At 40.8% G+C, this 17,213-nt stretch overlaps 1 protein-coding gene across 2 annotated transcripts; it reads right to left on the reverse strand.

Moving 5' to 3' along the window:
- Positions 1 to 929: 929 nt before the first annotated feature.
- On the reverse strand, positions 930 to 16,614 carry slc7a9 (solute carrier family 7 member 9). 2 transcript variants are annotated; one of them, XM_050043835.1, is made up of 13 exons: positions 16,462 to 16,614; positions 15,490 to 15,630; positions 12,973 to 13,120; positions 10,060 to 10,302; positions 8,585 to 8,710; positions 8,372 to 8,471; positions 6,235 to 6,279; positions 5,891 to 6,014; positions 4,545 to 4,648; positions 4,139 to 4,235; positions 3,754 to 3,903; positions 1,919 to 2,093; positions 930 to 1,730 (listed from the first exon to the last, which is right to left on the reverse strand). In XM_050043835.1, the coding sequence occupies exons 2-13, from the start codon at positions 15,622 to 15,624 to the stop codon at positions 1,669 to 1,671; spliced, it is 1,509 nt and encodes a 502-aa protein (XP_049899792.1). In that variant the 5' UTR covers positions 15,625 to 15,630; positions 16,462 to 16,614; the 3' UTR covers positions 930 to 1,668. The 2 variants fall into 2 exon arrangements, with proteins under 2 accessions (XP_049899792.1, XP_049899796.1); XM_050043839.1 differs by lacking the exons at positions 15,490 to 15,630; positions 16,462 to 16,614 and adding an exon at positions 14,803 to 14,820.
- Between the last annotated feature and the right edge of the window lie 599 nt (positions 16,615 to 17,213).

Below are 17,213 nucleotides of genomic sequence, written 5' to 3' on the forward strand. Positions count from 1 at the left end.
AGCTTTCACAGCCCTGGTGGAAGTTCAGATTTTTTTTAGACAATCAGAAGTAGAGTCAACTCCACCAGTTTGTGGCATATCTCATAATATTTCATGGTCACACATCAATAGAAACACGCTACTGTATTGTTTATGAGTACACTACAATACATACAAGATATAGTGCACACATTTTCATATAAGATACTGAGCTAAAGCAGCACTCAGGTCAGGAAGACACAGAAGGGATATTTGCCTCGAATCACAAATTGGTTATTTCCCACGTCCACTTTATGTTCAGCAAGACTGATACATTTAATAACCGCCGGCAAATACCATGCAGCACTGTTCCAGCATATTCCAGTGTGAAAGATAGGACTGAGAACATTTTAAAGAATGTGCAACCATTAAAGAAACTCTGATCTTTCAGTTTAAAACCTCAGGAGCAACATAAACAAACGTGTTTCCTCATTCGTGATGAGCCTTTATGTTGTCTCTGCAATGCATTTAAAATGATTTTCCTTCCGCTTTGCTTAAGTGCGGTATCTTGCATATCTAAATCCTCTGATTTACATCAAGTGAACTTTGGTCCAGTAAAAACTTTATTGCACAGTAACTGCATGAAGAAAGGTTTGACATGGTTGCTGAATGCTTCCTGTAAGTGCTGATAACATTCAACAAAAAGTTATGGTTTTTGTCAATGATTTATTTCTTCATGTGGAGAGAGATATCGTGAGGATGTGGTCAATCTCTCAAACACATCTACACCTTCACTTTAAATATCTAACTCTATATATAGGTTAATTCTAATTACAGCAGAGGTATTCCTACAGTACGCTGTCTGGAAACGTGAATCCTCTTCTTTCATCCCTGAACCCAAATGACAAATAATTTCATCTTGTGCACAGTGTAGCTACACTGGTCCAGTAAAATATTGGCCACACGTCATATATGTGTCTGAAGTGAAGTTTTATTTTCTCTCTCTCGTCGTCAGCAAACACCATAAAAACAGACATTGTGAAAACTACAAGAAATAAAAGACATAAAAAGTTTCAAATACACATTGCTCAGTCTCCAAGTAAATCATCTGTTGATACCTTTGTACAACAGAAATGTGATTAAATCACATAAAATCTGAAAAGGTATCATGTTGTCCATGTAAAGGCACATAAAAAACATTATACACAAGTATGAATCAAATAAAAGACAATTACCGTGTCCTCCTCTTGGACTCCGTGCAGAAAAAGGTTATTTTGGGACCGTATGTCTTTCCTCTGCATCAATGTTGGTGTGCACCCATAATGCCATGGTCATGCCCTAAACTAAACTCTGGGCATGTGACCTGTTACGCCTTACACTTTACATTAAACCTTACATAAAGACCCATACATTTCCAACCAAACCAAGGAGGTATATTTCAGACATGATTTAACCAGTGTTACCCTTTTATCCTCTTTTTTTATTCATTAATTTATTAATGAATAAAAAAATAATTTTCAATCATTTTTAATTACTGTATGAACAAAAAAAATCATGAATTTATGACACAAATATAAAAAATAAACATCATGTCTGTGAGACAGTTACACACAGGTTCATGAATACAGTGCATCAACATTTAACCAGAGGTGAGCTCTGATTTTTGGCTCCGATCCACTCTGCTGACCTGGTTGTCAGTTCTGTCCCTTCTCACTCAGCTTTCTCAGGGGGAACTACTTCCATCAGCAGCTGGAGGTACATGGTGATGGGCCCTGCAGGGGAATGGAGAGCATATGATGTCAGCACAACATGACACTGTATTTCATTCATTTGTTTTCCACCTTTTGAGCACATTATTTCACATTTTATTCTATACTGATGGTCAAGAACTAACAGAAATATTTCAATACATTTTGAGAGAAACTCCAGAATTTCAGTAAAAAATTAAGAGTAAACTTACTCATGAGTTTGCGTCCCCAGTTGACCTTCCGGTGGACAAAAGGGTAGTAGAGGAGAAGTCCACTGAAGATGAAGATAGTGCAGTAGAGGTACTCCAGTTCTGGCTTATCAATGATGGGAGCCAGGACTAAGTAGCAGGACACCACGACCATCAGCATTGGTATTACAATCGGCACCTTTATGTAGTGACAAGATTACACAGGGTCCACAGTTTAGTATTTTTACTTCCGAAATACTTACTGTACTTCGGCTCTGTGATCACAACAAAAACTGAAATTCCCTCAACAAGCGTGCAATTGTTGTTGTTGCAATAATCGTGCATTTTATTTAAAAGGCACCTTTCAAAACATCCAAGGTCACCTCACAGAGCATGGATGGAGGTGTACAGTAATGGAACTTGATGGCACTCGGTGTGTGTGGTGCTCAGAGCACAAAAACACTACATTAAAAAAAACTCAACAGCAATGTCTCCTTCCAGAAATCACGACCTGGTTACTATTCACTGACCTTTTTGTGAGCAGTTTCATGTGGGAACTGTTTCTTTCTACCCAACTACATCCGGCAACCGTATAACCACACAGAAGGAAACATGCCAACATGTAGCTAACGTTACAGCTCAAGGTCTGTGGATTATCTTGAATAGGGGAGACCGAGGTTGGTTGTCACAGTGTTTATTACAGCCACACTGGAAGGCGCTGTGACATTATGTTGATATCTTGGCCGGACATCCTGCTCATTTTGCACTGGTCATTTTTAGGAACAAACACAAAACATTGAGATGAGGAAATATTTTGTCATTTTTATGGGTCAGAGTCATTTTTCATGTTGGTGTTGTTTTTGTATTAAAAGCTTGAAGGTAATTAGTCGTTAAAAAATCAAACACTTATGATAAAGTCAAAGGTAAAAACTTTAATTTGAGTCAACTTTTAGCTAGCAAGCTAAAGCCATGTGGTAGCTAGCTTAAAATGCTCGTAAAAAGGTCAGTTGGGGACGGTTGTCTCACTGCTCTGGGCGTTTATTACACATGTGACAGTTCAGAAATACAGTCAGCATGGCATTCTCAGGTGTTTTTGATTACACATACACACATACACACACACACACACACACACAAAATGCTACTTTAGTTCCTCATTACCATATCTCAACAGTTACATACTTCAGCCTAGGCTGTTTGACATTTTAACAAAAGTATAATTTGTAAAAATGAAAGGTATACTCATTTCAAGCCAAGACCTTAAGCTTTCATTCAATGTAGGAATGACTACTGAAAGATGTTTTGATGATGAGCAATTCACACAAGCGTGTGATGATCAACCCTGGTCTCCCTTACCTGAGTCATGATGTCTGGACAGAGACAATACTGTTAAGGTTTTTATATGTAATTTTGCCACTTGGAGCATCACAAATTGAGTGTCATCTAGTTCCATTATAACTGAGAAAAGGCAGATACCTCTACAGCCCCTATCTCAAGCACACGGCAACTCACACCAAAACAATCTAGATTGATAAATACCACAACAGGAAAAATGTTGACTTTGGGGTGGGCTTTTGGAGTGAACTGTCCCTTTAAGAAATCCATCCAGTTGGAATGTAGATGATTCACCAGTTCAGTTATATTAACTGTCTTGCAACCTAATCAGTTAATGAAAGTTTGATTTCCTCCAAAACACAACACTAGACAACTAGACTCTGTCAACTTTGCTGTCGTTCAAATGTGCGATACAGATTGCAGTTTCGAATTAACTAAGCATCAGAACACATAAACCTGTTGAGTCAAACACTATAGCTGGCTCTAAAAAGACAACTGAGAACTCCTCGATCAGCAATCCTCACCTTTACTGGTCTGTGGAGCTCCTTCCTTGTGAAACGCATGACTATGAGAGACAGCGCTGTCAGACAATAAAAGGCCCACTGAGCAAAGCTGAAGTAGTTAATAAGGCTGTTGACGTCTGATGGGATAATGTAGAAAATAGCCAAAAGACCCTGAAACAGAGAGAAGCCAAACACAGAGAGCCACCAAACAGAGGAATATCTTGTTAAATATTTTCAAACTTGTATTGTTGTAATTACACAAAGGATATTTAGGGATCTTTGGCCTGTCACAAACTGTACTCAAAACATTTTAAATGTGATGTTGCAGAGGTTTAAACATTAAAAAAGACAGATGAACATGTAAGACCAAATTGAAAAGGGATCTCTGTCAATATGCAGGACTTACATTGAACATGAGAGCGGGGGCTGGAGTGTAGCGCTTCAGGCTAATATAGGATAAGATTTTCACTATGTGACCCTCTCTACCGGCCACGTAGGCCAGTCTGTGAGAAGAGAAAGGCAGAAACATAATGTTTTGTTGAGTATTCTCGTTGTACTGTACTCGCGAGAATCTTTTTTTTTTTCTATTTCTATCTCTTTCCTCTTGTCTGTCAAAGTCTTTCCACCTCTAAGGCACATCAGTTTTCTCACTTTCACTTTCAAACCCTGTTTACTTGAGCTGTCTTTCTCGTACATACAAATATGCACACCACACAGTTTTACACACACAGACAGGAAAATGTATTCTTAACCTCCTGTAATTCATAAATAATGTGACAGTTGTCTTCTTTTTTTTTCTTTTTTTTTTTTACCTGCCAGCGGTGAAGCAGCTTCCGTTGGCAGAGCCGAATGTGGAGAAGACAACAAAGACAGGAACGATCCAAGACATAGAGAAAAGGACTCTTTCTCCAAAAGTCTAAAGAGGCAAAAACAAATCCTTCAGAAAAGACAGAGGAGCAGCGTAAATGAATACTGAGCTGTTTCTGCAGTTTAAACTAAAATTATCCGGAATAAACAAAAATGTCAACCTTTTCTCATTCTACCTTGTCAAATACTGCTGCTTTGTCAGTGTCCTGAACGTCAAAATATAATGTGCTAGGTTGCCTTCTGCGTCAGTTGTGGACATTCAGTGACAGCGTCTCAATTGACGCTTGCTACATGCATTGTGTCTGTTAAAAAAACATTTCTGGTATATACATGTATTGTAAATATAATGTGAGTAAAATGACTGGTAGGGAGCTCCAAATGCTGTAAATAAGTTTTTTATTTAACACAACACAGTCAAGTCATGACGAACTAAGAGTAGTAAAGACAACTTTCAATCGATCTTCATCCACTCAAAATTTTTGAAAGGTGGAAAACACACCTATATTTACACATAATGCACTGATATAGGTGTGGTTTCCCTTCTCAAACATTTTCATCAGACGAAGATCCAAGTAGGATCGAAGCACTGTCTTTATTAAACTTTTGTGGCATGGAGTAAGTGTGCAGTAAGTGTGTTATATTTTTTTTCTTTCATGTACGCTGGTTTTTGATAGTCTTGCACCTCATTGATGTGCGTATAATTACTCATTAGCTATGTCTCAAAGCAGGGGCTGCAGCCTTTGAAGGTCTATGTCGACCACATCCTTTGAAGACCGCATCAGCCAAACCGAGCGGTCTCCGAAATGGGACAGTCTGGTCTGTGGAGGATTTCCTGGTTGCATCACCAGTTGTTCTCGCCCCGACCCATTGGTGTTGCTATTACCTAGCAACCAGCTGTGTTTGACTAAATAAGGAGTAAGCTAGTAAGTTAGTTAGCCCTGAATCATGGACCCAGAGATTGTTATTACATCTATATGTATATTAACTGTTAGCTAGTTAACAACTGTTAGTTAACTTCATTTAATATATAATTGTCACTGACACCCAATGTATCTTGGGATAGGCTGGGCCACGAAGGATTCATCTGTTGCATCCTCCAAATTCTGGGAAAGAAAGCTGCATTTCTCGGCCACATTTGAAGGAGCCTTCGAATTGGGACAGCCTTGGTCGCGCTGATGTGACGCAACTGGTCTTCAAATGCAGCCTTCAAAGGCTGCAGCCCCTGAATTGAGACAGAGCTACTCTCTCTCAAGTTCTCTGTATAACCATGGCAACCTTCTATGCTTCTTACCACGGCAACAGCTGGAGATACCAACAGTTCAGAGGTGGTCATAACAGTGAAGTAAGAGATGTTGACCATCACATAGCACACAGATACCAAAGGGATCCCAATTAGGATGGCCAGTGGCAAGTTCCTGAGATGAATTGACAGAAAATGTATTTACTCAAAAGGTTGTGCAGCCTACCTTGTCAGATATGCTGCTCTGACTTTGGATAATGACCATTACATAATTACACTTTTTTTTTTTTTTTCTTTAAATAAGTTCAGATTTCCATGTTTAGGTACTTCCTAAAAAACTAATGAGTAGTACAAGAACATTAAAAAACTTAGAGATGAGTTTTAGTTTGTCTTACTTGTATGGATCTTTCAGCTCCTCTGTAATGAAATTCAGTTGATTCCTAAGAAAACAAGGGATGTGTGTCATCTTTAAAGGTAGCGTAGTGCCATAAAATAAGAAATACGGGCAACTCTAGTTCTTTTTATTGCAAGCATTTGTCCTCTAAATACTATAGCTTGATCACTCTCCTCTGTAGAGCAACACACTGAAATTTCCATGGACCTGCTCGGCCACCCAGAGAGACCTATTTTGTTCCTGCAGTAGGGATCACTGTAACCCCTTCAATTTCAGGTTCCCCTTTAGAAAAAGTGACTAGAATGGAAAATGTACCCAAATCGACCTTACACATCACAAAGACAGGAATCCAGTCAGGCTAAAATGCTCTGCCACACACTCCAGCGCCAACAGGAGATGGAGAGAGGCTAGCTAAAATCTCCTATATGGCCACAGCACAGGAAACCCCACAGTGCAGAAACAGCATAGGAAAGGGACCCACACAAAAAGTCAAACTTCACCTGCTGCTTCTCTGTAATACACAAGCAACTCTCTAAAAACCATCTCAAGCCTCTGTTACTGTGAAAAAATAGACTTAGTACAAACAGAAAATATTCAAAGCTGTTGTTGTTGGCCCAGTAAAGGTCAAAACACACCGGCGGCGTCATATGACGGCGGCATCATTGACGCGAGTCAAGTGCCGCCCCCAACACACACAAAACGCGTCGAGCCGCCGCTGTTGTGGGTTTGTAAATAGAAAATAATGGGGGCGGCTGTTTTGACGCGCGTCGTACGGCGCCGGTGTTTTTTGGCCTTAAGCCACAAACATCGTTAGACATTGATATTTGGTTGGTTTAAGGTTGTGATGTCGGTTAACCAAAAATAAATGTCAGAGCAACACCTAATGCCAACGTCAATTAGAGTTAGATTACCAACAACAAATGACATTGCTATTTTGTTAGCTTTAAGGTGTGTTCATAAGTGACCAAAATCCAAAGTCTTCCAAACGTCGCTAACATCATCTTGATGTAGAATAATGATGGTCAGTTGTGAGGCCTTTGAAAATGGCCATGCCACTTCCAAAATTAAGCCCAACTTTGGACCATTATTTAGCCCCCTTATTAGTATTCTGAACCTGGATTGTACCCATGGAAAGGCACCCATCCATCCATTTTCAACTGCTTATCCGAAGCTTGGTCACGGGGGCAGCAGGCTGAGCAAAGTATTCCAGATGTCCCTCTCCCCAGCAACGCTTTCCAGCTTCTCCTAGTGGACCCTGAGGTGTTCCTAAGCCAGATGAGATATGCAATCCCTCCAGCGTGTTCTGGGTCTGCCCCAGGGCCTCCTACCAGTAGGACGTGCCTGCAACACTTCAATAAGGAGGTGCCCGGGAGGCATCCTGATCAGATGCCCGAACCACTTCAACTGACCCCTTTCAACACAAAGGAGCAGTGGCTCTACTCTGAGCTCCTTACCCTATCTCTAAGGCTGAGCCCAGCAAGCCTTCTGAGGAAACTCATTTTGGCCTCTTGTATCCGCGATCTCATTCTTTCAGCCATACCCATAGCTTATGACCATAGCTGAGGGTTGGGACGTAGATGGACCACTAAATCAAAAGCTTTGCCTTGAGGCCCAGCTCTCTCTTCACAGCACCCGCATCACTGCAGACGCCACGTCACACCGCAATCCATCTCACACTCCAGTCTACCCTCACTCATGAACAAGACCCTGAGATACTTGAACTCCTTCACTTGGGGCACTAACTCACACCCAACCCGAAGGGGGCAATCCACCAACGCACCCTTTAAGTACAATTATAGGTAGGAAGACCTTGACTGATGGCTGACTTGAGGAATGGAGGAATAGTAAGATGCTGCTTGTGATATTTCAGGTCCAAGTCTAGACAAAAAGCTTCTGGATGCATCTAATATTCACAGACCTAAGGGAATAGCTGGGGAGGTTATAACCATTTGCTGGGCCCCCCTGCCCTATCATGTTTAAAGTAGCTGAAAATCTGAGTGGGGTCCCAGTCTCCTTATATGAGTCAGTGTAGCAGAAAAAACTGAGAAAGTACAGTTCAGTGCACTGCTTTAGAGAGGAGCATGGTCAACCCTACACATCCTAATGAAGCACAAAGTGAAGTGAAGTATAACTGTTACCATCCATCATAAGCCCAAAGCCCATTATAAAATGCAAGTCCAATTGCTCCAACAGACGTTGATGTGCCATCAAATGCATCCGACAAAGTCTCAGTCTTTCCTGGATAGAAATAAACAACAATACATACGTGAATATTAATACCTATTATGAAATGTTTCTTTAAAAAAATGAAAGTTGTATGTTAAAGACACTGAGAGTGCAAGCAGGCCCACCTTGTGCCAACATAACCATGCCAGCTACCACCATGACGAGAATGATGAAAAGTTTGGCTGCGGTGAAGAAGTTCTGCACGTAGCTGGCCAGTTTGACACTCACACAATTGATAAAGGAGATCAAAACTGAGAGGACACAAGAAATTTAAGAAATAAACAGTAAAACATTGTTACTTGGATATTTGAAATTATTGCGTCTCTCAAAAAGTTTATTTCTATACTTTTATCACCTCAAAAATACCCTTTCCCTTTTACATAGATGTGAACAACTTCATAATAATTCACCCTTCACTACATCCCAACTCCGGACACAGACTGTCCAATCATAATATAGCATCAGGCTGGCTCAGACCAGGGCCCGACAACAACACAGCTGTGCTCCATTGTCTCTGATGCAGTCGTTTCAGATTTCCTTCATTTTCAGGCTGGTGTTGTGGATTTGGAGCTAAATGTTGTGCCTGGGGCACATTGTGTATCAGTGATACTCGTTACCTGGAGAGGTTGGAAAAATATGTACGCAGGGAAATGTTGCTGATATTGAACCAGCTGTGTGTCATCACACTGTGTGCAGATGAACGTGGTTTGACTTCCCCCAGAGATCCCTGCCTGTCCAGTGGCGGAGGTCCAGGTGCAGACAGCGGCACAGGGGCGATACCAAACACCGTTCATCTGCACACACTGTGATGCCACACAGCTGGTTCAATATCAGCAAAGTTTCCCTTTATATTCATTGTCTTCTGTGATGATCAGCAGTGATGTGGTGGTTCACTGTTACACTGTGATCTGTAGCCCATAGTTCGGCTTTAGCTTCTAACTATCTTTGTCTTTTTAACCTGTTGTTGCTGCTGAGTCAGTTTGACATCCTGGATATATCCTTCAAACACAGATTGTAGACCCCTCTGTCTGCTTCTCTCTGGAATCACTGTTTCATTTTTCCAAAAGTATGATAATATTTCTTCAGGGAGTGCAGTTAGTTACAGTGTGGGCTCCATGCTTACTCTGACAACTTGTTGGACCATCACAAAGGGGTGGGGCTTAGGTCATGGATGAATGAGACTTGGATTATACTTCATGAGTTGTGTTAAGAGTTTGTAAATAGATGTTTTGATGTAGTTTGTTTGTTTGTTGCCCCTTAAGAATCCTCTCAGTTTTTGGATTCTCCGTTCACCGCGGAGGCCTGCGAGAAATACCTTTTCTTCACAAATTCAACATGACATGGGGTGAATAACTGAAATACAAATGGTCATTTTGTAGGTAAGGTATTCCCTTTAAGTTACAGGCCGTTAAACCAAAACAGTGAGCTAAAATTGTGATGGAAATACAGAGGCAGTAATTCTCATGGGGTTTATCACCACGGCACTTCACTTTACAAGTAGTAAAACATTCATTGCAGCAGCTTTAAATGCATGATCAGTAAGTTATGTATAATTTACTGCCTTTAACCATTATGTCACAAGGATGAAAGTAAAACTTACTTATAGCTGCTGCGGACAGACACTTGGTAATAATAAGAGGAGGAGTACAGCCGGCGTAGAAAGGAGTGGAGGCATATTCTGCAAAGCTCAGAGTGATGATGGCGAAGGAGGAGGGCTTCAGCACCATGACGGTGGTCCAGGTATAAAGGTAGGCTATGAGGGAGCCAAAAGCCTCGTTTAAATATATGTACTCTCCCCCCGATTTGGTGATCATGGTACCAAGCTCAGCATAGCACAGTGCTCCTATATGGTCACACATACAGAGACAGAGAGAAGAGGACAAGGACATGTAAAACAAACTCATATTGGGGACTTTAATAATTGTTTCTGGTAGAAAATTCAAGGGATGTTCAGAATATTCTCCTACCATCTCTGCACACCCTCAAAGCCAAAGACAGTCAATTTTTTATGTTGAAGCTGTGTTAATAACTTTACCCCCCAAGACAATGCAACCCCAATGATAGAGCGTAGGCGTATAAGACTGATTTCTACAGCAAAAGAAATTATACAATTACAACTGAATAACTTTATTACACATAATCAAGACTGAATGTCTTAATTACATACTGTATATCCTAAATATCTATAAAGCTGTAGTTGTAATTTATTAAAAAAAAAACTTATTTCATATTTGCTTAAACTGTCACAATATTCGCACAGCACTAAATGAGATAGATAATAATCTGTTTTTTTTAAAAATCAACATTCTGCCCATTCTATGCCCTTGTAGCACTTCTCATGGTGAATTGCCTATTTCTCATTTCAAGTGTTTTCAGAAACACATTTCAGTGTACTGTTTAGCTGTAGAAAGTTGGTCTGGCATGTGGGCGGTCTTTGGTACTTTGGTTGACTGTTTCCAACATGGCGGCCGGGTCACAAACTTGCTTTATTTATTTATTTTTTTTCCAGCTAAACAGTATACTAAAATACTGAAAATATTTTAGGTGCCAAATAGGCAATGCAGTTTGCACCTTGATTCATACTTCATCAGCACTGCCTAGTTTAACAGTTGACTGGTTTCTGTTTGTGTAGTAATGGTTAATTGGGGCTTAAACATTATAATCAAGTGAAGCAGCCAGAAGTCATGCATGGTTCAAGCGTGACCCGCGGGAGTGCCAGCCAATATTTGGTAAATTAGTGATGATCTAAAATGCTGTGATAAGAAATTACCTTGGCTAAAGTGAAGTCAACGAAAGCAGGATACAAATGATAGGAGCACTCCAAAGTATAAAGGAGGTGTGATACTTCTCCTGGGTGTGCACGCTTCCAGCTAACCTTTGTTTTGCTCTGTGCATCAATAAAGTGTAATGATACTGTAGGACATTTTTGTCTCATTCCTCATTTGTCAGAGTGGAATAGCAAAATTTCCACAACAGTTACAACTGGTGATAATATATGTGAAATATTATACCACACATTTCATTCTCAGTTTTTACAGAAAAGGAAAAAAAGGAATGGAGTGGAGTGGTACAGTAAGCGTGCCACAGTTATTGTAACCTAAACATATGTGGTGAGTTAAATTGTGTTTACTTGTCATAAAGGTTTAATGTTGTTTTAAGACATAATTGCCACCCATATTTGTTATTACACAATAATACATACACAGTGTCATTTAAAAAGATGACTGCATCTGTAAAACATCGACATCTATATCTACATCTACATCTTTATTAGACTTCCAGCCTTTATGTTACAGATAAACATGAACATTTACCACCATAAAACAAAAGGACAAAGTCCTGTGTATGTCCATTCTAAGAAATGTGACACATAAACACAGATTTTTTTTTTTAAGCCTCCAAAGAGCAGCTTTGCTATATGGCAATCATGGCATTTTTACATTACATAAACAACAGCATGATAACTTTGTTGTTAAATATAAAAACAATCTGATTCAACAGTTGTTGGACTGCAGAAATAACCAGTCTCCTTACCAAGCAATTCATTTCGATGTTGGGAGCGTATCTATGTTTCCAGAGTTCTATGTTTCCCAGGTTCTATGTTCCCCACTTAACCCTGCAAAAAAGCTTCTATGTTCCCCGCTTACACAAAAAAGGTTCTATGTTTCCCTGGTTCTATGTTGCCCGCTCAACCAAGCGGGGAACATAGAACCCTTTTTGTGTAAGCGGGGAACATAGAAGCATTTTTGCAGGGTTAAGTGGGGAACATAGAACCCGTGAAACATAGAACCCTGGAAACATAGGGATGACCCCCTAATGTGCTACCTGTGATGAAGTGGCCATACATACACCTGAGTGTTAAAGGTCCCATATTGTAAACAGTCAGATTTTTATTGTCTGTGTGTTGTTGTTGTTTTAATATAAAGTAGGTTAAGTTGTTATATAAATACAGTAACAGTATCAAAATGCTAAATCCACAGAGAAATGCACAGTCTGTATTTAGTAACTGTGCCTTTAGACGAGCCATCAGGACTTCTGTGAAGCTGTGATGTCACAGCTATGCTATATAGAGCGTTTTAAGCCCAGTTCAGACCAAAGATTCGCGACGAGACGAAACCGTTTTAGAACGTTGCAAAGAAAAGTTGCAGCGGTGTGAACTGGCCGGTCTGAGCTCGACTCAACCAGCTGATGGTGTCACCTGCAACTCAGCTGGTCAAATCACCAGCTGCTGGTTTTAGAATGTAAGGCTCACCTGTTTCAATAGCCAATTGGCATGTAGTGAAAAATATGACCAAAGCAATGTCTTACACCACTGACCTCAAAGATTAAAAAATGAATGTGTATTACATCATAAAGTCTATTCTTATTTTTGTGTCCATGTTATAGCGTACTCTCTGTGAAGTGCCTTGTGAATCTCTGAGCCACTCTCCATACACAGACAGCTATCAGAGCAGGGAAACAGACATCTCTGATGCTGATTAAAGTGATGTTTTGGCTTGGATGCCGTTCTCACCCAGAGTGGATAACACGCCACAGGCAGCCCAGATGAGGAGGCAGGGTCCCACAGCTCCAGAGTACAGCAGAACAGACTTAGGTGAGATGAAGATACCCGAGCCAATCATGGTCCCAACAATCAGACAGATGCCACTAAACAGACCGACCTGAGCACACACATGAAGACACAGTGGTAGAGGTGTTACATCAGGGCTCATAGTTGAATTTTCTTCCATGCTATCTTCAGCAAAAAATTGTTGAAAGGAAATCTTTTAATTACACTGTGCTGTTAGATATCAGTAGTGTTCCAAGTTCCTGGTTTGTCCCTGTGTGTGTGTGTGTGTGTGTGTGAATCTCTTTCTCTTCCTGCTCATCATCTCTGCAGTATGTCTTCACCAGCTCTTCACCCAGTCATTGCCAGGTTGTCGTCTAACCTAACTGTGGTAGTCAGATATTTTTAGGCCTTCCTACTCCAGTTAATTCTGCGAACTTTACTGGGGTTGTTTCCTAGTCAGACATTAATCATGTTTTCTCCCTGTGTCTCAGGATCATCTGCCGCCTTTCTGCCTGCCTGCTAACCTTGCGCAACCTCAGCCTGCCCACGCCACTCACCCTCGTCCAGCCTAGTCTGCCATCCACTATGGGGTCAGTCTCAATGTCTCCAATTTACAGGACTTAATCAGTTTCACATATTTGATATCAGGAGGAGAGCACATCCTCCAGGATCTCCTCTTAACTAGCGGTTAGCCTCTATCCCCCTACACAGAGTCTGCCACGTGTAAAGACGACTGTGACCCTCTTCTTAATTAAGTGAAGGCCAACCAAAGCTAAATGTCGAGTTAATATTGGACATGTTGCTGTGAGTCTACTGGATGTCTGTGGGCAGATACCTCCGTACACCACGGCTCACTGAATAGTTTGGTGAGTATGAAAAAAATAAAATGCTACAGCCTTTACAGTCACCAGATCTCAACCCAGTTTCACATCTATGACATTTATTGGACCATCATGTCAGACAATACTGTCCACCACCATCTTCATTAGACCAAATGATTAACTTTCATTTTCAAGACTTTATAGTGATGTCTGTCTCTGACGCTATGTGTCCTTCTGTTATACTACGTCTCTCTTGCAAAATAGATCTGGATCTAAATTAAATTACCTGATTAAATTAAGGTTATATGAGGAAATATCTTGTGGAGAAATGGTGTTTACCCCTCAAATAAAGTTTCACAGACTTGGCAAGGGGCACTAAAATTGCTCTGGCTGCATGTGATGGCCCAATACCTTACTAAAACACTTCATGTTGGTTTATCCTTTAATTTGTCACCAATCTGCAGTAAAAAGGTTGAAGAAGTACTGAATGGATTCCCATGAAAGTTGATACACACATCCGTTTTGCCCAAATTGACAATTAGAGAGGGGGTGAAGGGGGACGCCATTCCCCTTGTTAACAAAATGAGCAAAATGTGTCCCCCTTGTTAACCTGCCACCACTCTCCATGCCAGGGTTCCAGAGCCAGACATCATACTGTCTGGACCCAGACCTATAATCAATAAATTACTCAGAAATACTGAATTTTGATGGAATGTTTTTAGTTTAACCGGCGCAGCATTTGTAGCACTGCTGAATTAGTGAGATACGCACTCGGAGAGACGTTCTAAAAACAGAAAAGGAGACAACAGAGCTCTTGATCAAGAATGGGCAGACTCATGTTCATTCTTTCCACGTGCAGTTCAAACCCTATATGTCTCATCATATGTTCAGACTGTGACAATCATTAAAAGCTGCCATGTGAAGTGCAACTACGAGACCAAGCACGGAGCATCTGCTGAGAAATCATACTCACTCAAATCCAAACTGAGGACGCAGAAAATAAGATATGGCACTGACGTCTGCAGATAACTGGGCTCACAGTAAAAACCTCCTAAACATCTGGATCAGAAAAAAGGACAGCACTGGAGAAACACTGAAACGAATAAATTCAGCTTTTTTACCGGTTTTAATCACCTGGTCCAGAGGAGGAGACCTCCCACGAAAAACCTCCTGAACAATAAACACTAAAAGAAATCTAACTGGGTGAAGTTTTAAGTGGTTTCAATCTGCCATCCTCACCATTAAATGTGTCTAAGTCCCACTAAATTTTACACACTGTTTATCCTGCCAGACTCACTTTTTCCATCTCAATCCAATATGTCACCTAAATATATCTTTAGTAGAGTGGGGAAAAATAGTGCTAAAACAATGTAATAATAACCCTAATTTATCCAGGGAAATGTATCCTTTCAGTCCCCCTAAATTCACCTTTGGGCTTAGGCAGCTTAAGGGGCCTGGACAGCACTACTCAGTGGATCACTGTGGAGTTAATACATAGAGACGGTTGTTGTGGTACCGCCTGGTACTCAGCTCCAGCCCCTACTATTGGAAAAAAGGTACGGATGGTGCGATCCTACTGTGTGAACATCTAATGAGACTTGTTCTCAGGAACCCACACGCACATAGGGAAACAGATACACACACACACACACACACTCACTTCTCTTTGAAGCGCAGTAGCCTTCACAGGCTGGTTGACTTTTGGCTGACAGTCCAAGGCGCAGCCGGTGGAGCCATCCTGGGACTCCTTCCTCTTCCTGATGCTGCTTTTATCCATTTCAGTCTGCTGGTGCATGAAAAACTGCAAATGCATGCACAAGTTTTACACAACTTCCACAAACCTTTACCACACAAGTTTTATTGGTTTATGTTGTGATAAGGTTTACAGAGAAATACTGCAACCAGCCAGCAGTAAAATTTCCTCCCATCTAGCAAAACAATGAGGCCCACACAAGCGATATAACTCAGTGACCCCTCAACCCCCCCACCCCACCCCCCAAATCCAGTCTGTTTACTTTGTTAATCCTGTGATTTTACGGATTGCATTACTGTAAAAGGCCCTGATCCGGATTTTGACTTTGAATTTGACTCTGCACAGTGTGTTTCTTTAGGTTTCTAGATGATAACTGTGTCACTGTGTCACAGTGGTTTTGAGCCACAGTCTCTGTCTAGCTATACCATATTTTTCAGCATTAGCTGTCTGTGAAGCAGCTCAGGGAGGGGGTTGACAGTCTTTGAGAGAGACTTCATCTGCTGAAAAGCAGCTAAACTTCTTTATTTTGGTTTAGGGTGGATTTTCACTGTGCTGCAAGAGGACCACCATACATTCCAAGAAGTCTTGCACCTTGTATAAACCATTGTTTGTGAGGAGATTTAAAGTCAAATCACTGCAAGGTTCAGTGCAAGTACCATGAGGCTAATTTTTGCACTTGTGTGATATCTGTCTATATATCCATCTATCCATCCATCTATCTATCAAGACGGACATGAAGCCTTTGTGTCATGTTAACATTAAATACAGGCTGTCAGTGTTACTGAGACTCTTTTACTCTGACAATGACTTTGTTAACGTCCTACCTGATACATCATGATAAATAAAATAAAAAATATTTCAAAAAAATGTTTCACTTACGTATGACTCTGATGAAGCCCCCTCAGTGATGCTCCATGAACTTTGACTGTCTCCAGCCCAGGTGCAGTGTAATGAACTCACCAATGGTACTTGGCCAAGTTAAATAAAGTAGAGCAGGAATGTGTCATGTTAATGAAAACCTGGGGCTCTTTGTGACTGAGCACACTCCTCCAGTGGGAGGTTCCCAGATCTGATTGGACATCCTGGATAACCCTGGTACGAAAGGGAGGTGGGTACAATCGTGGAAGAAAGTTACTCTGTAGACACTTTCAGGACAGTTTCAATTTTCAACAGAAAACTCTGAAACTGAAATACTTCCTTCTCTCCGAGCTCCACAATGCCTCTTTGATAAGGATATATGACACCCTTGTATGTGTGCTACTACATTTGTGTATGTGTTTGTGTGTTACACTCACTTTACTACCCTCGCTCTCCCTCTCCTCTCTTCTATTTAAAAGTCTCTCTCTCTAGCAGAAAGTCGCATTTTATATTCTCCTTTCTGTTTATTTCCCAAGCAGACCATTTTATCAGTGTTATCAGATTTCATGATGAATATCACTCCACTTCAGCACCAATTGTATTGAAAGGTCAAGCTTCTGCTTTGTTGATCCACTCTGCTTGTTAATGTGTGCGATCTCCAGATTTTTGTTGCAGATCTTGTCTGTAGTCGGTGTAGATGTATAGCTTCTGGGGCGTGCTTTATCATGCTTTATAAGTCTAACTGGGACAAAAGTTACCATTTTGTTTTTTCC

This window comes from Epinephelus moara, chromosome 1 (genome assembly GCF_006386435.1).
Source record: "Epinephelus moara isolate mb chromosome 1, YSFRI_EMoa_1.0, whole genome shotgun sequence".
NCBI classification, from domain to species: Eukaryota; Metazoa; Chordata; class Actinopteri; order Perciformes; family Serranidae; genus Epinephelus; species Epinephelus moara.

Excerpts from the sequence above, each read along its gene's own strand:
- slc7a9 (XM_050043835.1), bottom strand. The coding sequence starts at position 15,624 with ATGCACCAGCAGACTGAAATGGATAAAAGCAGCATCAGGAAGAGGAAG. Across the intron at positions 10,303-12,972 it reads TGGCGTGTTATCCACTCTGG|GAGCACTGTGCTATGCTGAG; the intron begins GTGAGAACGGCA and ends GTGACCATATAG. Across the intron at positions 3,904-4,138 it reads CCCCCGCTCTCATGTTCAAT|GGTCTTTTGGCTATTTTCTA; the intron begins GTAAGTCCTGCA and ends TCTCTGTTTCAG.